The sequence below is a fragment of the Solenopsis invicta genome, chromosome 12 (genome assembly GCF_016802725.1).
Source record: "Solenopsis invicta isolate M01_SB chromosome 12, UNIL_Sinv_3.0, whole genome shotgun sequence".
Classification (NCBI taxonomy): Eukaryota; Metazoa; Arthropoda; class Insecta; order Hymenoptera; family Formicidae; genus Solenopsis; species Solenopsis invicta.
The window spans coordinates 7,866,606-7,892,176 of NC_052675.1; the positions used below are offsets into that span (position 1 = coordinate 7,866,606).

The 25,571-nt window shown below is 41.2% G+C and overlaps 1 protein-coding gene across 4 annotated transcripts in view; it reads right to left on the bottom strand.

Moving 5' to 3' along the window:
* Positions 1-25,172, bottom strand: part of LOC105198489 — a 36,096-nt gene extending 10,924 nt beyond the window's left edge. Inside the window, exons 1-8 of one of the 4 annotated variants that reach the window (XM_011165215.3) lie at positions 22,622-25,163; positions 20,819-20,966; positions 12,213-12,300; positions 9,061-9,156; positions 8,811-8,948; positions 4,345-4,427; positions 4,093-4,223; positions 658-817 (exon numbers count right to left, since the gene is read on the bottom strand). In XM_011165215.3, coding sequence (XP_011163517.3) covers positions 658-817; positions 4,093-4,223; positions 4,345-4,427; positions 8,811-8,948; positions 9,061-9,156; positions 12,213-12,300; positions 20,819-20,966; positions 22,622-24,856 — 3,079 coding nt within the window. In that variant the 5' untranslated portion in view covers positions 24,857-25,163. Of the gene's footprint in view, positions 1-657; positions 818-2,576; positions 2,743-4,092; positions 4,224-4,344; positions 4,428-8,810; positions 8,949-9,060; positions 9,157-12,212; positions 12,301-20,818; positions 20,967-22,621 lie in introns of all 4 variants that reach the window. The other 3 variants (XM_026137154.2, XM_026137155.2, XM_026137156.2) reach the window with 3 other exon arrangements.
* Positions 25,173-25,571: the final 399 nt, after the last annotated feature.

Here is a 25,571-nt window from a genome sequence, read left to right on the forward strand (position 1 = left end):
GAGAGAGAGAGAGAGAAAAAGAGAGAAAGAGAGAGAGAGAGAGAAAGGCGAAAAGACTGAAAGAAAACTAAACGCTCAGGATTGTCTGATTGCGGAGTAGGTCCCTGTAAAAATGCAAAATGGCCAGCGTCCCCAAAGTTGTATACGTAATTAATAATAAAATGCATGATGTTTGTCTCGATTGTGTGCGCGCGCTTATGTATGTGAGATGTGTGCATGTGTTTTGTGCGTATTTGTGTCACATGTTGCCAATGTGTAATGCAGATATATAGGCACGTACGTGCGCATGCGTATGTGCACGCCCGTATTCGCGACTAATGTAAAAGACCATATATATAATAGAGTCACATTTATATTTATATATATATATGTATATATGAACGTATATGCATGGTGTGTATAATAATAATAATAATATAACCATAATATCAAATATATATGTAATATACATATATATATATATAATATAATATAGATATCGACCCAAAACCCCTAAGACGGGGAGGAAACATGCAACATAATATAGTGTAGCAATATAAGAATGTATAATATAATATAATAGTATATATGTAATAATGAATAGGGTGGAGGGGGCGGGGGGCTCTTTCCTTATGACGGGGGGATTGTAAGAATGTGTGGAGTGAGGCATGTGGGTACCTCCAGGATCACTGTTTGTGTCTTGTTTGCGCTTCCTCTTCTTAGTTCGGTTGGTATTTGCGCGGGAAGACCAGTCAGGGTACAGCTGCATGTGCAACTGTCTCTCCCGTCGCGCCAACTCATAATACTTGGCCTGTTCCTCTCGCCCTAGCGCGTGCCACTACCGAGAGAGAACCAAACACTTTTTGTAATTGTGCATGAACCGTGTGTGGACTAAACAATATTTTTAATCAAGAAAAAGAAAATTCACTAATGCTACTGCCGCCACCCTAATTGCATAAAAATTAGAGTTAGCTCACTCTATTTAGAAATTAATTCTTTTACTCTTTTTCGTTATCTATTTTATTTTATTTCTTTTTTCTTATATTTTTAGCAATATCTCGTTGCCTCATAGCATTTCAGTAACATTGGGGTCCCTACTTTCCGTTTAAAGTGCTAGAAGAACAGCCTAAGTTGTCCCCTCCCCCTCGGTCGCACCGCTATTCGTTGCATATGGTCGATATTAGCAACCTAAGGCATACAGAGTGTCTGATAGAGAGTACGACCTAACCAGTTGGATAGTAAATAATTTTATTAGACTACGCGTGCGGATAAAAGAGTGAAAGAGCAATGTTGGTACGTCTATACACTGAAGAAAACGTATTTTTTTGAAAATTCATACGCGCAGCTGATGTACTTGTTATTATTGCGAGATGGGATATATACATATACATACATATATATATATATATATATATATATATATATATATATATATCGTTTCGGCAAACTAAGAAATTTTCTCTTATTTATCAATACAATTTCAGACTTATATATAAAGTAATTGAAAAACTACGAATATATTATAAATCTACTAACAAATGATTATCGTGCATTTATTCTGGACGTTTCGATTTAGTATCTTTTTAATTCTTTTGGTGATATAGAGGCATTTTCTTCAGAAAAAAATCGCAAGATGTTCCTCCAGTGTATTTCCGTTTGCCTCAATTCCCCAAACCTCTGTCCCAATTCCTCCCCATGTATAAATTATGGCATTTAAATTGTAAAAGGGATATTACCAAGACTTCGTGACAAAATACCGTCATTTTGTCCCGAAAGCCATATATTCATTTCAAGTACACAAGTGGATGTTTATGGAAACGGAAGAACGAAAGGAGAAGAAATGTGAATTTTGAAGAGGGCTCGGCATTGTTGAACATAGTGGACAATTCTTGTTAAATCGCCGTAGCACGGTTTATATTGAGGGGAAGTGGAAGAGAAGCGTCTGCGAGCAGATGTCGTCCCGTGGTAAAAAAAAAAAAGAGAAACAAAATGGAGAAAAAAACGGTCAGGCCCTGGGCTCTACCAGACATCCCGTACCTAAGGCTTTGGTTTTCACTCTCGCTCTCGTTATTGTATCATCGGTGACATTATTTGTCTCGTCTCATTTCTTCTTGTTCACCGGAGAACGAATACCGCTTTAGGGAGTTTGGCCAGATAAAAAAAAAAAAAGATTGCATTGCATGCCGCGAGAGTCCGCGTTGATTTTCTTTCATCTTTTTTATTTCTTGTTTCTTATTTTTGTACTTTTCTTTTTTTTTAGTTCTCTGCTGTGCCACATTCCACAATCCCCACAGACAATCCAATCCAATTCAGTTTCAAAAAACGAAAAAATATATATGCATATATGTACATATATAAATATCTAAGAGATATACATATATGTTGGTAAATATATATAGCCTGCATGTCGAAAAAGATTGAATATCAGAAAACTATAATAAATAAATAAATAAATAAATAACGCAAAAAAAGAAACGTACGAAAAAAGAAACGCACAGAGACTTTGATCGTTTCAATCAACCAGTATAAGTATATACTAGCAATTATTATATAATGAATTATTAAGGGCCTGCTGTTCTAGCACTGGAAAGTGGTACCTCCGGTGGGATCTGCGGATCGCTCTTTCTTCCTCTTCTTCTTCTTGCTGCCATATCCGTAGTTATCCCTGGCACTCCAGCCGGGATATCGTTGTTGGTGCAGATGGCGCTCCTGCCTGGCTGCCTCATAATACCGCGCCTGCTCCTCCCGGCTTAACGAGTGCCACTGCGTGTCATACCCCCAAAATTCAGATTCACAGATTCACAACCTCACAGTACTTATTACCGTGCACCGTCCCCATTATACTTCCCTCCCTCTCCCTTTCTCTATCTCTCTCTCTCTCTCTCTCTTTTGCTCGCTCGCTCACTTATTTATCACTAGCGACAAGTGGACAAGTCTAGTGACTCGTGTGACTCGTCACGTGTCCCATGAGACCCAGAAAAACCACCCTTCGGCCCTTCCCCTTTTGTCACAGCGTTCTTTCTATCAAGGCGAATCTGAGATTTCCTTAGATCCCACCTACAATCCCCTATTCGTACTGAGATACTAGTAGGTACGGTTAGTTAGTTCTGATTAGTAACCCGATAAATAATTTATTTGATAAAAAGCGTTAAAAATACATGCAGTACTCGTGTATCAAAAATGAAAAATTATCTGCAATATTTTCAATAAGCTTTTGACCAACATTTTCTCTTTCTCTATTTTTTAATTGCTATGAAATCGAAATAACAATTTTTGATACCAAGTATATTAATTTAATAGTCGACACAGTCGATTTGATATAAAAAGGAGAAAATATATTTAATTCATAAGTAGAATTTTTGTTTCTAACGATAATATGTATTTGATCTTAGACTTGAGCTAACTGGATAAATAGCTGAAAATAAAAGTTCTACTTACGATTAAAAACAAAATATTAAAAAATTAGTTTACATTTATTTAATTTTCTCTTTTCACACACACACACACACACACACACACACACACACGCACGCACGCACGCACGCACGCACGCACGCACGCACGCACGCACGCACGCACGCACGCACGCACGCACGCACGCGCACGCACGCACGCACGCACGCACGCACGCACGCACGCACGCACGCACGCACGCACGCACGCACACGCACACGCAACGCACACGCACACGCACACGCACGCACGCACGCGCGCGCACGCAGACATATATTCTTCCTCTTTCTCTCTTCACACGTCATCGTTATTATTTTATAATAACGATTTTGTACTGACGTTACAATTTTTCATACATACACACATGATACATGAAACTTAAAAAAATCTTTTATTATAAGATTAGAGAAAATATTGGCTTTTGTATATTTTAATTATTCTTACATCAGAAGTACAATAAATCAATTTTATTAACAACTCGGATGTAAATTAAATATTTTTAATATCTTGTTAAAAGATAATAGTGAAGATAATTTATAAAAAATTGAATAAGAAAAAAAATTATTTAATTAACTACACTGATCAAGTTCAAATTCACTACTCTGATGTAGAACAATTTACTTTATGATTGAAAAATATCGAGATAAAAGATTTACTCACTCGTCTTCCCAATATTTGGTTGATCGCGGCGCTCTCTTTTAAGGTACATTCTGCCACAACCTTCGCCCTCATCTCCTTCATATACAGCATAAACGCATTCAAAGGCTTTTTTATATGGGGTTTCTTTTTATCTGTTGAAAGAACGAGGTCAAGTGAACCATCCACCTTAATAGCGTGGTCAGGCCTATCGTCGATAGTACCATGACTATCCAAGCAAACCGATTTTATCCGTGTATTACCGCAAAACCTTACCTTGATTGTTTTGCTGCCCCGTGTCCTGAGCTTTCGAATTGTCCGTAGGTAACGAAGTGGAGTTTTTCTGTTCTATCGTTGACCTGCAACATATACGTAATAAGGAAAATATTAAAGATGAATTTTGTAATAGTGATTTACGCCGATTGTACAAAGCCGTATCGATCGCGATTTGTGTGTACCGTTTATTGAAGTAGGACTGTTTAATCTCGGAAGCGAGGGGTTCGGATTTGGCGCAGGGCAAGGGGTAAGTCGGCGCGGAGTTCTGGGATAACTGGTCAGTGAGGTTCGGCGGCGTCGGCGTCGGCGTCGGCGTCGGTGTCGATGTCGGCGTCGCGCCGTCAAAGTAGGATGGCGCGGTCGGTGGTAGCGTCAACGGGCTCCTGAGAAAGCTCTGTGGCAGTGGCCAATTCATCTGCTGCCACATGCGATGTCGTGCCTCTACCATCGCCAGCAGCTGCATAAAGTTTTGCTGCTGCTGCTGGCTGGCGCCGTATGGCGGCGGCGCGATGCCGCGCGGCGCGCTCAAGTTCGACATCTGCACGAGACTGCTCATGTAGAGCGCGGTCAAGAGTTTGTGATCCGCGGTTGGTAAGCCACCGGCGGACTCGGCGGACTTGACAGCGTCCTGGAGTATCGCCATATTATCCTCGATCGCGCTCTCCTCGGATACGACGGCGTCCTTCTCCTCCTCGTCGATCGCCACCTCCCCGATCTTCACCCCGATCACAGTCCTGGTTCGCTCGCTGTCGTCAGTGTCGTCCTTTTTGATCACCAAGTTCAGCGGCTCCAGGCACTCGGCTGGCTCCATCGCCACATACGGGACTGCCTCGTGCTTACTCACGGCTCCACCACCAAAGTGATCCAAGTTGATCCATGGAAGGTCGCGCGATCCCGCGCTATTGCTCGACGATTATCACGGAATTATCACGGAAACGCGAACGAATCGAGAATCAGCGACCGCGCGCGCGCGCGCGCGTCTCTACTTAGATTCTTCCTTTCGCCTCGACCTTCGTCGACGAGTCCTCAACGGCCTCACGCAAAGTCATTCGCGGTTGCATCGCGGATATAGGCGAGAGAGAAAGAGAGAGAGAGAAAGAAAAGTTCGTTGGGATCTAATCACGACACTCGACAATTTACACTCTCCATTCACATTCCTGCGCTCCGCTCCCTCGTAGTCGCTCGCTACAGCGAACGCGTAAAACGATGGAACAAGTACACAGAGTATGTTTCTTAAAACCTCCCGTTAACGTTGTAAACAGCACGTACGAGCGGCGGTGGCGCACACGACGACACTTACGCGCCGTCCGTGATGGTCCGGCAGACGCTGGCGGCAGTCTCGTTCCGCCGGAAGTCTCCGAGACTTGGTACGTGGTAGCAGCCGTCGTATTTGCCGCGCGTCGTCCGCACGTAATACCTAGTGCCTCCTAATGGCACCACCGTCATCGCTACGTCGCCGTTGATCGCGTTCATTTACACGCTCGCTCGTTCGCTCGTTCGCCCGCCACCGCCGCTGCTTTGGCAGCGCCAGTCGTTGACGCGACTTCGTCACCCGGCGATTCGTGCGGTGAAATGTCTCCAGGGGCGGCATCCCACGGTCACCCATTCGTCATATCTCTCGCTTGCTCGCTCGCTCGCTCGCGCTCTCTTTCTCTCTCTCTCTCTCTTCGTCTTTCTCTCTTTACCCTCTCCTCTTCCCTCTCCAGGGGGGAGAGAGCCCCCTCCCTCCTCCTCGCCGCCTCCGTCGCCGCCAAGCAGAGGGTTGGCTCTATATACCCACCAAACACCCCGTCTATCTCCTCCGACGTCGACGTCGACTATAGCGCTCGTTCCGCGTCGTATCGCGAAAATGCACCCTCTCTCCTCTCGATTTTCCGTGAGACGCGTTTGTCGCGTATGCCCGCACGAAAACTCTCCGCTTTTCCGATCGACACACGTCGACACCTCCCGTCTTCCCTCCCGATCCTCTCCGGCGTGTCTTCGCGTAGCCTCGCGTCGGATTTCCCTCGCGCGCACGCTACCCTGTATCTCTCTTCCACTTTCCGCCGCGGCGCGTCTCAAACGCGCTCGTTCCTGGCGTCAGCAGAATCACCACCGACCGGTGTTACGACGATTGATTATCGGCGAGTCTGGGGGTGGTCGGGGGGATTGCGCGAGGGGTGACGGTGGTGCTGCTGCTGCTGCTGCTGCTGCTGGCGGTGGTGGTGGTGATGGTGGTGGTGGGTTGCGGGGTTGCACGAGGGTGGCATCGCGGGATGGGTGGCATCATCGCGATTCATGGCTCTCTCGCAGCGATAGAGACAACCCTACCATCAGCCGGTTCTACAATTCTGCGCCGAGAGCGCGTGGGGGGATGCAGCGAATATCGCATTCTCCGTGGCCTTCCTCTTCTACGTGCCGCTGAGAGTTTTCCTTTTCTAGAGCGAGTTGTCGCGGCGCTGCCGTCGACCACCACCGATCAACCTGGGTATCCTGCTGCCACTCGCTAGCGATGCGGCGAGCTGGCAGGATGGATCACTGATCACGAGTCAGCACCCGCGAGATAACACCCTAACTTCATCGAGACATACTTGTATTTGTCCGATGTACTTGCTCATTCAACTTTTTAAATTTTCAATTTTTGCACTCGTGCTGGTTCACTTTCCGACTGTAAAATATGAGTCGCCTCCGCCTTATCTGTTTTTGCAAAATACTACGTCCTCACCACCAAGTATATTCATCCAAAATGAAACTGGAAACATCTGTTCTTTTTGGTAGAGAGTAAAGTGCTGCTCCTGCTTGTATCACTGATGAATGGGTAATGATCAGGGGGCTCAAACGCAAATACAAACGCGTAAAAATTTCATGCCATGCCATCACTTTCATGGCTGAATTTTGTCGCCGATAAATCAGGAGGATGCGTCAGCTGGTTCTTCATGACGCCTCAAATTTACGCGCAACATACGTATATAGAGAGATAGGAAAGAAGAGACAGAGCGACTACGCGCCCGTGTTTGTATGCGCGCGAGTGCGGGACGGGCGATCGTCCGGGTATACTAATGTAAATTAGAAATCTGTTTAAGAGGGTAATGATCAATACATAACTGGTGTCGACGGCGTCGGTGGCAGCAGCCGACGAGATAGCAGGCGCAGACGCTGTGCGGAGGGAATCATTCGATAAATGTTATATATGCTCTCTCGACTACCGAAGGAGTGAAGAGTGTACGCAACGAGGGGTTCGGCCGATCATTCTGGGGTAGTCGAGACGTGCTACCCCCTACGATCCTCGCGCCGCCGCCGCAACGGCTCTCTCTCTCACCCTCGGCGTCCGACGCTTCCTTATCAGCAGACGCGCTGCGTTGGTACGCGCGCGACCCGTGTCTTGCAGCTGTCAGCGCTATTCGGGTATTATATTATCGATCGTCAAGGCGAAAGACGTCCGACCAAGCACGTGTGCGGGCTTACGCTCCATGGGCTTCGACCGGCACACAATCGTGAGGTGGTTAGGAAGATTCTCGCAATGTCATTCGAAGAACAATATTTGCAGGATAGCCCTCGATGAATATCCTCGTAGCAGAATGCCGTTCGATAATGGATAATGTCAAATTCATAATAAAGTTATCCATTAATTCGTTCATCAACAGAGTTCTTCTGACTAAATAAACTGTAGATTAAATAGATCACAACTGTTGTGATATATTCCTAGTTATTTATGTATGTAATACAACATTATATATATTTTTAAAATTATTCAGTTTGACGTTAATACGTTTCCTTGATGAAGAAAATTGCGTTCCACATCATAATAGATTTGTATCATTTTCTATATCTTCTTATAATTATTTATAATCTTCTTTCTATATCCTCTTATATTCCAATGACCATGTGGGTATACGTAATCTTTTTTTTTTTTAATTGTTTAATGTCGGCCAAGACCAGGTTCTTTCTTTATATGTAAATAGATGTTTTAATTCATGGACGACAAGCAATGATGCAGTCATTTTATTCACGTACGAATAAAAGACAACGTGCGATTTATTATAAATTAATTACATCCCCGACGGATAATTAATCGACGATAGTACTGTAAGCGTTGGTAGATAAAACCGTTTCAAGCGACAAGTCGGCGAGTTCATTAATTGGTTGTTAAAAATTTATGTCGTATCATTTCAAAGATTATGGCACTTTTTTGCCGAATTTCTCTCTCTTTTTCTCTCTCTTTGTATATCAAACGTGTAATGGTCGCCGTGATAATTGATTGATCATTAATCATTACATCATTAATGTAATAGCTCATTTCTTTAAACGTTTAAAAATGTTTGCGATCGTGATAGTAACGTCGAAAAACTTGGTGGTGAAGCCCATAAAGTTTATCGAATTGAGTGAAAAGACAAAGGATATCTCGGGCATTAGAAATAATCGATGTCGGCTTTGCTGCTGATTGTTCAGATGTCGCCAGCGATACGATATTGAGAGTCATAACGAACCTGTGATTGTGATCCAAAGTGGAGTGATCCGCCTTTGGCGCCGAGGATACCAACGCGTGTGACGCTAATGCGTGTGCGTGCGGACTCAGGCCAGGATGCGGAGGCATAAGGCCCGTTGGTGAAAACCGGTAGAGATCACTGAAAGATCGAAACAGAGTTAAATTGCAGAAATTTGAATTACATTTCAAATATAATGGCAAACAAAACGCGAAAATGATTTCTATCGATACTAAATATTTCTTCTACTGACCTTGGTAAACTAGAACTTGTGATGGGTAAACTCGTGGGATATGGACTTCGAAAGCCGGCATTCGCCGGCGAGATGGGGTACATGCTCGGTGTATGCCTGTAAATATTTATTTACACATTTTTATCGTTGCTGTAAGTGTCACTTAGACAAAAGTTCTCGTGAAATATTTTCTCGATATTTGAACGCGTTATGCGAGAAATTTTCTAAAAAATTAGTTAATCCACTCGTTTCATAGTAACATAGAACGTTTTGTCATATGTATGCTATGAAAAATTATTTTAAATTATATGCACGGATTACCACTTGTAAACCACTTGTGCACATAATTTAAATTTTATCAGTATATGTAGAATATTCGTCCGAATTACACATCCAATGAAAACAAATCTTTAAAAATTCAACTTTTAGCAATTAAAAAAAAGGAGAGGATAATAAAATAAGTATAATTATTTGCAATTACCTTATTCTTTAAGTTCAAGTTACTTTTTCAATCAAACAACTGATCATTGATCGTTGATAGTAACTTTGATTTTTCTTATACAAAAATATTCAAATTTTTAATCATAATTTGTAGTGCGGCGTCGCGATTTATTAAGGAGACAGAACTCTTTGAAGGGTAAAAAAAGCCTATTTTAATGATTTTTTTTTTACGGAAACTACATGAGTGATTAATTTGATATTTTGCACACATATTTATCTATATTTTGTTGTTGATCAGAAATTTTTACAAGTTAAAATAACAAAAATTGTAATAATTATAACATTGTTTGCGCGACGTGTCCGAGCGCGCATCGTCTCATGGTAACCATAAAATCTCGACACTCATTGTCAGTTATCTGAGACAACAAATCGAAAAAGATTCTTAATCTACAGAAGTTCGGTTATCATCGGAACTAGAATTATTAAAATTGAATTATTTTTAAAATAATTATTATGCATATAAAAATAAACTTAAAAAAAAATCACTAAAAATTTTGAAAGTTTAACGTAAAAAAAAAATAAACACAGTAATATAATTTAATTTTGCCAGTTCCACCGATAGAGAAAAGTGTTCCGAATATATAGGCATATAAAAGGCAAATTTAATCGGTTCATTAATTTGTCTGAAATCGTGGTCAACAGTTTGAAAAACATAGTTTCGAGAAAAATGCGTTTAAAATGTTGAGTAAAATTTACTCGTATATTTGTAATATTCACGTAAGTATCATTCTAATCAGCAATTCTAGGTCCATATAATAAGCCTTCTGTTATTTCTGCGTCGAAGCATTGCTAATCAGACACTTTGAAGTAAAGTGTACTTATTGTAATGGAAAATAATAAAATCAAATCAAAAAGTAATACTACATGTAAAAATTTTTACCATTTCGAATAAAACGTTATAACTTCCGTATATTTTCAAATTTTTTGATAAAAATTTAAAAGTTAATTCTTAAAGGTATGCACTTTCATAAAATGCCATTAAAAAAATCGATTTTTTTTTGACACTCCAAAGAGTCCTGCCCCCTTAAGAGAGCAAAAACAATACAATAATACAATAATATTTGCATAGCGTCGTGCGACATAGTCAGCCATACAATTAATTACTTATGATTAATATAGCGAACTGCTTCTCGTAAGAGTTTGAGTTTTCTCGCGGATGCACTGTTACTTGGTATTTTCGTTGTCAAAAACACAGAAATCAAAATTCTATGTACTTGACGTAAAATAAAAAAAAAGGCTGCCAATCCTTTTACTATTACAAGTTGCTTGCCTTCTCTCGCGCTTCAGTCCTGTGCTGGGATTCTCTAAAGTTATGTCAATTTGGTATTGTTACAGTGTCGTTGCGCAGATATTATACATGATAGAAGGGTTGCGCAACGGAGCTTTTTGTCGTTATGAACATATAACGACAACATAACGAGTTAGAGAATCCCAGCACTGGACGCAGTTTCAGCCCCGGTTAAAAATCGTGCAGGGCAAGATTCCGTGCACGCTACGACGTCGAAGTCCAAACGGTTTTCCGCGCGCTAGGTTCGTTTCGAACGAGTAAGGATGTTGTGGGTCCTTCTAATTGAGAAGAAGGAGCCTAATCATCCGTGGAAAATCGCAATTTGGGAGGACTCAGGCGTAAAGCAAATAACGAGCAGGGGAAACGGCGGCTTCGAGCGAAAACCTGATCTCGCAAGGACCTGTCTCCTCGCGAAAAGAGGGTGACGTCTATGAGAATCACAAGGCTGAGGCAAGGTTCCGTATCCGATGTAATAGACCGGAACTGAGAGGATGACTGACCAAAGCAGCCCACACACCTAGCCAATGTCCAGATTTGTTCGGAAAACTGAATCGGAATGTGAATGTGATACTCGTCGCGCGATTATCTATACGTTTTACTTAACAGATTTTCAATAATCACGCGAGAAAGATTGAAAATTGCTAATGAAAAAACTGCCTTTAACCATCGTGGGAATCGTTAAGATTCCCTAACGGGAGAGGAAATTGTTGAGATCAGTGGATTCGATTTCGACTCAGAGAAACCTTAACGACGTTTATCATGCAAATCTCCGCATACTTATTTACATTAAAACGGAATTTACTTTAAAGCAAAAATTTTATCGAGAGGAAGTTTTGTCACGATTCCCTTGTATTTGGCTGATACTTTTATGAATATTTAGCAGCCTTTGTGCACAATTCGCGATATGCGATCTGTGTTGAGTGTCGAGCGATTTAAAATCGCCAAGAATCGCTTCGGTGCGCGATCGAAATCCGATGCTCTCCATTACTTTTCATTTGCGTTACTGTGAAACGCGAATCGATTATTTAACGCGTAATTAATATAAAATATACACACATGACACATAACATACATACACCCACACACACAACATGAGATGTAAAACGATTCTTGTTCTACGCGCGCGCGTTTACATCGTGAAATTGAATATCGCTCTCATCACACACATTCAGTTGTATATATGTTTCATTATAATTGAAATAATATTACGTTATAGCGTAATGCAACCAATCGCAGAATAACATGGATATAATTGTAATGCATTAAATGGCATTACAAGCTTTTATTAAACTATACGTTATTTTTATACAGATATAAGAGAATCAGTAAAAAGTATCTGTATGTGACAAAATTCTCTTGATAAATATAAATATTTTTTACTTACCAAGAAGCGACTTGCGTCATTTCCGGACTAAGCATGGGGTATGCATACTGGCCCGTTGAGAAGGGATACATTGGTGCTCTGGTGAGACCTATAACAAAAAAAAACGAAAATCTTTGATTTGATATCTTACATACACACACATAAATGCCGATAAAATTTGTCTTTCTTTCATTTAACTCTACATTTTTTTATCCATATATGTAGGGGACAGGGAGAAGGGAGGGAAGTTGACGATCTTAGGATTTGACGATTTCTGCTCATTTCTTTGGTAATGTGGAAATAATAATATATTTTTTTTAAGATACACTAAAACCTTGCTTATCATTAGTAAAAATTGAAAATTGTTAAATAAACTAGATTTATTTTAATTTAAATTATTTCAGGACATGTCAATTTCGTCATTTTGCCCCCATATGAGGATAAGATAACTTTTAATACTGAATAAGGTAAAAAACAGTCAAATAAAGTTAAAAATATACTCTTATGTATAAAAAAAATTTATTATAATATAATAATCTTATACTATTTTGATATTACAACGTTGTGAAAGAAAAACGTAAATAAAATAAAAAATATTTATGTAATCTGCAAAAATACAATTATTAAATTGTGATATACATTACGATACGTATTGCGATTAAAATTGCGTTATATATAGTCAGAATGCTATTAAGACCAAAAAAAACTAATGCACAAATGCGATACCTTGCCTATGCACAACTTCTCGTCATCTTACCCCCAGTCACCGTGTTTATTTGTTTATAAAATATAAAATATTACAATACGAAAATTGAAAAATATAAATACATTATTGTATATGTTTTTAGCTATACATTGTGATTTTATAAAGAAAATTTAAATATTTCTTATAATTTTGTTATTCTTTATGAACAAACACTAAAAAGTTACGGATAGGTGTTTCCAAAACACATTTCTTATTATATTATCTATTTTTGTGGACAGATTAAAACCAAACTACCACAGATTATTTGTTACCATCTAAAATCTCTAATAAATCAAGCATCAGTTCGTTATTTGTTACTAACTTGAAAAAATTAACAATTCGTCATCTTATTCCCCTATACATATTTACGTAGAAAAGTCAGGTACTTATTTTAGTCTTTGAAACTTTTCGATCACATCATCTCTTTACTTTCATTCTTATTGTATTTCTTTGACAACGAAGGCTGAAATCCCTGCAAATTAATGCACCGACGAGAATGAAGAATGAAGAATGAATCCACCGCATATATCTCGTATCTGCAATTAACGGCATCATGATACGTTTAATCTATCATTAGCCGGCAGCGTGACCAATTTTACGGTCACTAGGTAATGACACGTCAATTTAATCGCGGTAAGATCGCGAAAAATCGGTAACGAGTGCACAGAGGTTTCTATATTTGTGTAGAACAAATTCATGGAGAACGCGAGTGAATTTTTTAGCAAGATGCATTTTTCTAATTGCCATAAAAGAAGTATATTATGCAATTTATATTTTATAAAAGTTTACGTATATACATTTTATAAAAGTATATTTATATACATATATGAAAAATAAAAGTTTCTATATCTTATTATCAAAAGTAAGATCAAATATGAATAATATATTCGTAAAACTGTACACTTATTTTGCAAGCGACATCAGTGACAGTATTAAACTAATACGTGAATAACACAAGAAATAAAAAAATAAACTATTACATGGAGTGTTTTTTTACACCCCAAATAATAGTCTATCAACAGATCGATACCATGAATATATAAGTTATAATTTGTTTCTATTACAAATTAGGTATCAAAATGATCGAGTGAAAAGTAGAATTTTGGATCATCAGTAAATAAATTTGTTGTGAGCTTTATTTTTGCAGACATTGGAATGTAAAAAAAACAACTCGTGTAATTATTTTCGAGTCAAGTAGTGCGGCGTAGCACACTATTTTACAATTTTACAACATTGGTTTCTGCGTGTCTGTTTGTCTGTTCTGTAAGATTTCTCAGAAACAACTTAAATTTTTTTAAACCGTATTTTCGCCAATAAATACCCAAGGATCTTGGTGCCAAAGCAAAATAAAACATATATAAATAATCATATGCACCGATAAATACCTTGTTATAATCATTCATTATGACCACGAGACCAAAGAAGCATTTGCGATTGAATGAGAAAAGAAAACTATGTTTTTAATATATCGCGTAGGTTTTTTGCAATACAAACACAGGAAGAGATGGAGGTAGAGTTTTCTCTCTTTCATGGCAGAGAGAACGAGCATTGATCAACGTGCGCCGCGTGGCCGCCTGGCCGCACCCTCTGTAACTAGTACCCGACACGAAGTGGAATGCACACGCTATCGGGATCGTCGGCCAGAGAACAGTCGTTGATGAAATTTAATGCCGTGTAACTCATCCTGGACAGGCGGATGAACGGTATCGATATCAATCCGATTTTTACATAATTGCGATCGATCAAGTCCACGTTACATTGATATCAGTGATTATATAAGAGAAATTTCTTGACTTCGAAGAGAAGACACGTTGTTCCGTTGTTTTTAAACGCGAAAGATTATGAAATATTATTAAATAATTTTCTCGCTAAAAAAAAATATAAAACAATAGTTTGTAAATTAAATCACAAACTGAACCGTTTTCTCGTTAAACATGAAATTTGCAATTTCAACAAGAACGAGCGTAGCTCAAACCAAAGAAAAGTTCGAAGAGAAGCTGGAAGTTTGAAATCACAGAGAAAACAAATTTGTAAAATTATAGATATACGTACGTGCGGCTATCGCAGGCTGAATATAACGAACAAGGTATGTCGCTTTTACATCGGTATCTAATGTAACTAGTACGTGCCGCGAAACCGATCGCGGCTTCAAGAGAACCCGGGAAATGTTGGGCGCGGATATAAGTGGGGTGCCTTTGGCGAGGCGAAGTGTAATTGGCCTCATAAGGGTCGACGAGAAGCGCTCGGAATATCGGCAAGCTTGAAACCGCTTGACGAGGCCAATACGTCTCTCCTCTCCTCCTCCCTCTCTCTCTCTCTCTCTCTCTCGTTACAATTCTCTTTTTCTATGTCATTCGACATAGTATACGCAAACGGATTGGATGGACTCTCCAGCCTGTTTCCACCCCGTTCCTTTTTGCGTTTTGCGGGCGAACATGTCCCGAAGGCATATTCCCCGTGACAATCTGGCCCTTCTCTCTCTCTCTCTCTCGTCCCCTCGCGCGTGCTGAAATCGGTCAACGCGTGGTTTTCCCCGGATAGGGCTACTCTCAATCCCCAACTCTATAATGACTGTCGACCGATCGACCGTAAAGAGATCGGACTTCCGTCTCCGAAACCGTTTGCGTTCAGATAACGAAGCATACCTATACTTGACGAAAACAATTGCGATTTTCAATGAGCGTGAGCTGTATCCCTCTACTTCTGGCCGTTTGTCGATCTATGTAAATTAATCTCTGAATACATAAAATGTACAGTTTTGTCAAATGTACATTTCTTTTTAAATATAGTCAATTTAGTCAAAAATAGTCGATCAATATTTTATATTTTTTGATTATTCTTTCTTTGTAGAGAGAAAATTAGATTTGTAATCCTTCATCCTTTGACAGCCTAATATACGTATTATTTTTATTTTGTGACATTTGTAATACACCGAAATACAGAAAAAGATAAAATGATTCGACGACGTATGTAAAACTCGCGGATGCAGAAGCTTTTTTTTTTATGCAATGGAGCTACTTTCGATCTTTGCATAACGACGATTAGCCACTCGACTGTAACGAGACCGGCTCCCACTCAGCCCCGGGCTTTTAATCTCATTTGAATAACGAAGCACACTCGAGCCCGTGAAAACAATGGCTGCCGAAACGAAATTTAATCCCACGTAAAAGTAATAATCCGATATTTTATCTTGCGCGCGAATTTGTGTGCCACGTGTAACATGATATATTCGCCTATGTCGCTTTAAATATAAATCATGAAACAAATTACATATTATATGTGCACGTGAACATTCTGGTATTTCAATACGTTATATGTAAGTTACACTTAATTATTTATTTTTTGGTTTCAATCATCCTTTTTTTATAAAGATTCAAAGTTTATCGCATCCAAGATTAATAAAACACGGAATAAATTAAACGAAATCACCAAAACTGAAATTTCTCGTATTCAATGAACTTTCGGGTGAACGATTGTGAAGATAATTGTAACATAAAAATATTCTAATATTCATTATTGTCATTTCAGATTTAGAAAATCGAGAAAGATTGACTTAAACGCAGTTAACGATAAAAAGGAGCCAAGTCCGTTCAAGATTAGTTAGATTGAAACGTATACTCAGTAAAACAGGAAGGTTCTATTATTCATCTAATACGATGCTCGAAAAAGTATTGGAAATTGGAGTACAAGTAGGTATAAAAAAAAGAGTAGATAGAGAGGAAGGGGAAGAGAGAGAGAGAGAGACAAAGTGTGTGCGTTTGTCCGCGCGCGTGCGCGTGAGAGACAGAGAGGGTTGAGATGAAAAACATGGGAGAAATAGAGAAGAAAGACAACGAAAAAGCAAGAAGATGAGAGCGAATGAGAGAGCAATGAAATGGGAGGGCAGCGGAAAGAGGTTCCTCATAATATCCTGACGAGTCCGTGAATTCCGTCATGTGTGCTTAATCACTTTCCAGTTGACTCGGCAGTCTGCAACCCCATTATCGGCATCTCACCATCCGGAAAATTACTCTTTTATTCTCGAACAACTCAGGTTCTCGACGTTCCGTGTACCGCGATACTTTTTCTTTCTCTCTCTCTCCTCCTTCTTCTTTCATTTTCCTGCTTCATTCTTTTCCCGCTTCTATCCAAGTCGATTCTAACTCGGCCGATGCTCGAGTTCTTTTTTCCAACTACTTTTCGTAGCTTCGTTCAACCCTACGAGCGAATTCGTCTCTATTTCGCTCTATTAAATCTTATTGTCGTGAATTCTACCCATCCGGGGTTTCCGGAAACCGGTAGTACAGGTTCGGAAACTGAATGGGTCTAGTGAAAATAAAAGCGGAAGCGATGAAATAGTGTGAAAAGAAACAAAGCAGGCATTATCTGCTTAAAATGTTTTTCCTTTAAGAAATTTTATCTGCTAATGAATAATATTAAGATAATTGTATAATTTATCTAAATTTTATTAACATTTTATTTCTTCTTTTCTTTCGGTTTATAAAATGATGATTCAATTAGTTAAGTAAAAATTTAACAAAACTATAAAAGAAGTACGCAAAATAATAATTTATATAGTTTTTAAAGATCGAACATTTATTATAGAATTGTAGAACGCGTCAACAGAGCTTTAAAATTAAAAAGTATTTAAATTTAACTTAATTTCAATTTTGATTTTAAATAGGATAAAAAAGTTATTAATTTCCGTATGATAAAATAACAAAATTAATACCGCACATCATCTTAGGACATGTATTTGCATTTAATTGTTAAAACTTTTCTTGAAACGTAAAGAAAATTCTAGAATTCTTGAAGAAAGTAAACAAAACGTAATTTATTAAAATCCTAAATATTATAGTGATGAAGTTATTATTTATATAAGTGTAGACAGTGCAAGATGATATATTATTGCGATTGTTTAGGCTTAGCTAGCAAATATCTAATCCAAATCCTTTCTCTACATTAGTATTCATCGAAACATATTAATGCCATTGAATACAATGTTAATTAAATCTTAATTAAAATAATCAATCAAACTTTTTATCCAAAGAAGATTTATTATAAAACAGAGTTTTAATTATTGATTTATTAGGGCTGTTGTTGGCAAACTTCGTATACTCGGATTGCAAAATACGAGGCTGCTGTTAACTGTAGATCGTCTCCGAGAAACAATGCATTTTTTTACGTAGCATTAATGAGACAAAAGAAGTGAAAAATTCAAAATTAGTAAAAACAAAAACACAAAAAATTAGCAGTAAATTAGCAGCTTTGTTTAAAAACTAAAAAATACGAAAAAAAAACACACAGAAAATCCTTAGAGAAGAAACGCGAGAAAATCTAAGAAGACGTGGAAAAAAAAACGAGAAAATAGGCATCAGTGAGACATCAATGAGAATGAACAAGAAAAGAAAAAGGAGAAAATAAGAAAGAGAGAACTTAAGCGGATCTCAATGGCGAACGTAGTAAAACGTCAGAATCGTCATTGATAACTATATCCCCATTCTTTCTACCTTTTCATCTCCGTTACTACTTCCTTTTCTCCGCGCGCTACCCCATTTACTTCTTCTTTTTGAAATAATGGAATTTTCATGTAAATGCATATTTGTTTTCCTACAACACGGAGATCGAAAAATGAAGCTAATTAAAAAAATTATACGTATATTTATGCCAACGAAAGAAGAATTATGGCATCGAACAAATTGAAAATAAAGGAAGGAAAAAGGAGAGAAGAGGAGAGAAGAGGATAGAGAGACTAGACATAGAGATTACGAATAGGGTGGAGAATGGAGCGAAGCAGAGGGTGAACGGGAAGAAAAAGGAGTTTGAACCGGCGCGGCGGTAGTCGAGTGTCTGGTAGCGGGGAAGTGGACTATTGAGAGTGGGGAGATTGCCGCTCCGAAGCGGTAAAGCAAGGGGTACGAGAGACAGGATAAGGTTGAGTGTCTCGGTTCACTTCGCGCTGAGTATAAGAGATGGAATGCTCCCTTGTTTGCAAGACAAAGAATCCGAGCCGCTATACATACGTAAACGCTATCGCGCAAAAAATCTATATACTTCACTTTTCCTCTAGAAGGTAAAAAATACCTTACTCATACTTATAACGTTGTAAACAATGTAAACAAAATGATAGGAAAAAATCCTAAACTTGTCAAGGTCGCAGCCAAGAGCGTGCCGCCACCGTGCAGCTGTATCAAGACTAGAAGCATCACGAGATAATTCATAGTTGATGGAAGCGTTCCAAAGATAAGTGTCGAGAGCACAATCTGTCGCAAGTGTGAATAGGCAAGTAAAAATCACATTGACCTAGGGAAAGAATGCTTGGCTAATTAGCATTATGACGGTGAGTCCTCCCCTTATTCTCGTATTTGACGCCAATTTGCTTCTCTCATCCCTCCCTTCTTTCGCTCTTTAGCAGAGCTTCTTCGGGAATTATGCCGCCCTCTTCACAGCTTTCATTTGGATCTCGGGCATCACCGTGCCTCTTGACTTGATCTGACTGAAGAAATATTCCTTCAATTAGAAGTTGGAGTATTGACGCAGACTTTTTAACTCGACTCGAGAGCATCGAAGAAAATACGTTCGCGATTAGCTCAAGAGAGAATCAAACGTACTCGACAATAAAGACATTTCCATATTTCGCAATGTTAATTTCTGTATTCAGAGACTTAAAGACTTTGTACCAATCAATGATACGATTGCTTTGCTGCTCACTGTATATTTATTCATACTACATGTTAATAATAATTCAGTATTTCATCTACCGAATTTGCAACAAAGATTAACGTGTGTTAACGCGGTCACAAACGGTTTGCGCAAAGGCCAGGCACAAGCTGGACTCGCTTGGGTCAGGCTGTAACGGCCATGTTAATATTTGCGCAGCTCGATACAATAAAATTATATATAAAGCTCTCTCTCGAGGGCGGAGCGTGTCGATTACGCGAGCGGGACGAGAAGTATTCCATCAATTACAATTCGAGAGGAACGTCAATATTTGGCCGGACAATAGCGGATTAACTTCGTGAAAGAATTGTTGATTCAACCGATACGCATTGGGGATATCGAGACTGTGCGCGGCGTATTGTCAGTAGTTGAAAGTTCATGCATAAAAGCGGCGCGCGGCGCGGCGTGTCGAATGAGATTTTATATTATTAACGACTGTATATTTGCGATCAAGATATTTTGCAAAATGTGATGATACGTAAACGCAATTGATGTATCGTTCAAAAGTATATAAATCTGTGACTTCTGACTGCCAATGTCATTACAATATTTCTGTGAAAGTGATACCTTGTATACTTGACGATTTAATAAATTCTTACTTGTTAACAAATTGATATTAAAGAAAAAATAAATAATTTCGGAATAATGAAATGTTCCGGTAAAATGTATCAATGGTTCAGTTTATAAAAGACTCACAAAGTTCTCGTATACATAACCATATATGTATATTCAAATTAAGTAAAAGTTTATCTTATTTTAAAAGTGCAAGATTTAAAAGCAACTCTCCATTTCATCCTTGATTGAACAAATGCAATTTTTCTATTCCATAATTTTATTAAATAAAAGGATTAAATATATCAACTATAAGCGATTTATAAATATTTCAGCGAGAATGCACGCTTCAATAATTTGTAACTTTACTTAATCATGTATGGCATGAAAATTATTATGATATGTCAAAAAATGTTGATTGTCAAAGAGATTAAGATGCAACAACTTTTGTAAAACTTTTTGATTCCATCCGAACAGAAGCGATTATCGCGGCTAGGCTAGGTTAGGTTAGGTTAGGTTAGGTTTAGTTAGGTTAGGTTAAACAAAAAAGATTAATTTATAGAGATTGTGATAAGAAAACATTTTTCTAGAGATGCTTGCTAATAAATATTTGATAGCAAAAAGTACTTACCAGCCGCAGCGGCCGCCTTACCCGCGTCCAATGCGCCATAGGGCGGTATACCCATATGGGCGGGAGGTGGTTGCGTCAGGTGATCCCCGTTCGGGCAAAAGAAGGGCAGTCCACTTGGATGCGTTCCCGCTAGGCCCATCTTGCTCGCCTGCAAAGTAACAAATTGTATTATATAATTGGATTTTATATATCTCAAAAAAATGGCAAAACGACGGAAACGATGTATACTTTACATATATTTATCATATATTTATAAATATTTGTCAAAAATATATTTTTCTATTCTTTATATATTGTATAAATATCCCTCAGAATATCCCTTCACTTTTGTACATTTATTCAGTTCATCATAAAAAAATTGTCAAAAATTTTGAGTAATTTGGAAGCCTTTTAAGTTCGATTTTTCATTATCTGATTAACTTATAGTTAAATTTTACCTGATGTTTTATCCATTATGTTATTGAGTTTCATCTATGATGATGCCATAGGTGAAGTTTATTGGCTAAAACTTCCAGTTACGTTTAACCGTAAGTTAACTAGATAATGAAAATCCGGGTCTTATTACCTTAATGCAAGAGCATCAATGGATACGTTCCCAATATTATTCTGTATTTCGCCGAATATCAAGATATTTAGAAGTACTGCATACACTACTCATTCTTTGCTTTATGTAAATTTTTATATGTACGTTTAATAATTTCTTTGGTAAATAATTCCTCCATTATGCGGTACTTTTTGTACGCGGGCTCAGTTTTAAACGATCAAACAATCTATCTTAATATTTATTGAAATTTTATATCAGAGTTCTTGCTCGATTGTTTTTACTGATAGAATGTTTTGCAGTACAATACTGTCAGCTCCTATAAAATAAGAATAAAATTTAAATTTTTTCTTAACTTTGGTTGTTTTTGGGAAAATATGGATTCTTCTCTTACATATATTTTTTTCGCAATTATTAAAAATACCACGTGAATACTTTGCGTAATTCGCATGGAACCAGTGTTGTACATTTATACTCGACACAAAAGTATCGAGCTAAATATATCAATTAGACAGATCGATATAATATTAAAACGTAAAAACTGAAATAAAGTATCTGAAATCTGAAGTCTTAATACCCATCAATAAAACATTATATACATAGTAATGTATATAATAAGATTTATATCTAGGTGTTGCCATGAGGCATTATTAATCCTTATCATTATATAGCGATACAAATTGCCTTTTTATGCACAAATTGCACTGTTCGCAGGTGCGGTAATGTTAACGGCATAAAAAGTGCAAGGATAACGTCAAGGATTTACAGTTGACAACTCTCGAAAGAAATATGATATTCAATTCGATTCGCTCGAAAGGGAGGAGCTTATCGAAGAGTGCTTATCGAAGACCAGCTCGAGCCTTAATTTGCAAAGATCGTGTGCAGAATTGCGGAGGGAGAAATGTGCTTCTCGAGGCACGAGGGTTCGTTCAACTTTTCCGTCCGTTCGCTTCGACGCAACGTATCATCGAAATCGAGTACCCTCCTCAAGGATGGTAGCGTAACCCACCTACCACTTGTTCAATCTTCCTTACCCTCTAGTCGCTCTTTGTCAAGTGACAATCGATGAAATTAGTTCAATCTGCTCGTAAGCTCGCAAGATCGCGCACGATTCCCTGCTCTGGACCATCTCTCTTCGTTCTCCTTTCGTTTCTGTTCTTGTCATACCGCGGACGATCGATATAAAGGCTCTCTCTCTTCCTCTTTCGTGAGACAGAGAGAGAGAGAGAGAGAGGTATCCTCTTATCAGCCGCGGTGCTTACCATAAGTGCGGCGGTATCGCGCATCGATCTGACCGCCAGTAGAAGTCCTGGATCGAGTGGTTCTCTTTCCATCCAGGTCAGTACTCTCGAGAGGAGTCCAATAGCCTCCTCGGCGGTGGGCTCGTCCTCGCCATCCTCCTCTTCGATGCCGTCATTCCCGTCTTCGTCTTCATCGCCATTGCGATCCGACCACTTATCCGGCTCTACTTCGATTTTCACCCGGTTGTGCTCTTCGTCCGGTTCTCTCTTTCTAACGAGACGCGCCAACGCGCTCTCCTCATCGAGGACCCAACTGCCGAGTTCGTCGTCAGTGACCTCTAGTCCGACTTCCCTGGAGAGACTCTGTAGTTGAACAAACAGCATTCTATCCTCCTCCTGGTCCACCGCCTGATGAATTCTGGGCGGTAACATGGCACCGTTGCATCCCGCCAACGAATGATCCTCGCGATCGCGTGGTAACGTCCAGCTGCGAGCGAAAGTCTCCGATCGAACGCTGAGCCAGGCGCGATGTAGGTCCGCGAATGCTTCTTTTAGCGTGAATCTTTTTAGGTACGCGTCCAATGATCGATGATCGCCCTCTTCCTCGGGCAAACCTAAAATCGATGGGAATTTATCGCGGTAAACGGCACAGCATGCTCTCGATAATATACCGGTGGCCAGGCGCACTCGCAACTCTCGGACCACCAGACGCGTTTCCATGCAGTCCTTGGGTACAACGAACAGCCGCACGAGACCGTCCGCGGCGACGCAGTCACTTTCCGGTGGCAGATAATCGGCACTTTCGGCTACCAGCACCGCGCCGTCCGGATGCATCGCCATCGCCGTGACAGCGAATTCGCGGTGAAACCACCACAGAAAGAGATCGGCAGTCAAGAAACCCCTGCCGCCCCCGGCGTACACCACCGGTTGGCTCAGCATGTTGACCCTGCGTAGACAACGTGGTCGCCAGTGGCGGCCGGCTACCAACAATCGTGTCCGGTGGTGGCCCTCGTGATCCGCCGCCCCCACCACCCACACCCGTTCGCTGCTTCGCGCCGCGTCGCGAACGCTGCCGCCACCGCCACCGGCACCACCACCACCACCACCACCACCACTACCACAGCTACCGTCACTGGTGCCGCCACGCCGTTTACCTGGCAGATCTCGCCAATCCAGATAACAAACGTGGGCGAGGTAGATTCGACTACGATCGTAGTTCTCCAGGGCACTTCTCAGCCTATCGAGGGCGGACGAAGAGGATGAAACGTGCGTGACGCCATGATCACCACCGTGGTCGCGCGGCGTCGTCACCGTCCGGCAAGACGCGGAAGATGTCGACACGGGGGAGGGGAATGGCGACGAGGAAGACACAGTCGTCGTCGTCGTCGTCGTCGTCGTGATCGTCGTAGCCACTGCTGCTCCATGAATCGCTGTCCCAACACCCGCGTCGTTGCCTACGCGTCTTGTTCCCGCGGTGGTGTTCTGCCTTCTCTTCCCAATCCCGCCGTCGTCGCTGTAATCGGGAGTCTGACTTCTTCGTCCGCTTCTGGCCTGCACTGGCTTGATCGCTACTAGAGGATCGCTCGTGACCGACGACGAGGTGGAGGAGCGCACTGGCGACGACGAGGTGCTGCTCGACGGCGGAGAAGTCGAGCGGCGCGAGGACGCGCAAGAAGAAGACGGCGAGGAAAGCGCCGGCGGCGACGACAGCGATGTCGTCGAGGAGCATGAGGCGCCGGCAGGGTTGGCCTTCTCGGTGGGATTTTTCGTCGTTGATCGATGCTTCCTCCCCACGACGGCGGCGTGTTTCTCCCGTCGTCGTTGCCTTTCCGGATGACGATGCACCGGGGCACCGTTTTCACGGGCTGGCTCGGAGCTGCTCTCCAGGGACTGGCGCATGCGCCCGGTCCATTGCGATCGACCCTCGTCGTTGCACGCCGTCGTTACCGCGGGCTTGTCCATTCTCGTTGTCGCGACTGCCGTCGTTCCGCTTGATGACGTCACCGTCGTCATAATCGTTGTGACCATCTCCGTTTCCGTCTCCGTCGTCGTCGTCGTCGTTGTCGTTGTCGTCGTCGTCATCGCCATTGTCGTAGTCGTAGCTGTAGTCGCAGTCGTTCCCTCGCCGTCGGTTTCCACGAAATCCGAAGAGACGTGATGATGCTGATGAACGCGTACTTGGCGCCCCTTGGTGGCCACTTTGCTGACACGCGTGCACTTGCCGCCGTGAGGCGGCATCGCATGATCCAAACGCATTCGTGGTCGCCTCGAAATCAACGGACCAGATACGCGTTTGGCGAGCGTCAAACGGAAGCCAAAACTCGTCGTTGCGAATCCGGATCATCCGACGAACGTGGCGCGGACGGAGAACTCGCGGCTGGCCTCGAGAAGCCCGCGCTCATGCGAGAAAGAAAGAGAAAGAAGGAGAGAGAGAGAGAGAGAGTGGCGCGCGCGCGCGCGCGCGCGCGATCCGCTCATCTATGGCGCGCCGGCATCGCCTACAACGCCGAGCGATGACTGAGCGAGCGGCCGCGACGCGACCGTCAAAGGCCGGAGCGGGAACTAGAAGGCTTTGATGTACCGCCGCCCCGGCGCACACAAAGCGAAAGCGGCCCCCGACTCCGTTGGTTGGCACGGCACGCGGGGGAGGGAACGAGGCGAGCACGCGGGGGAGCGAGGGAAGTCGAAGCGAGATAACAGGAACGCACGGCCGAGCGCGAGTGGTGGTGGTGGTGGTGGTGGTGGTGGTGGTGGTGGTGGTGGTGGTGGTGGTGGTGGTGGTGGTGGTGTAGTAGCGGTGGTGGCGACGGCGGCAGCGACGGAAACGAGACAGGGCAGGGGGAGGGTACAGCGAGATGAGAGACACGTACGTCGCGTCGCGTCGCGTCGCGTCGCGTCGCGTCGTACAGTTGCCTCCACTCGCCTCGTTTCGTTTGAGCCTCCACACGTGTTTGCCTGCGCTTCGTATGGG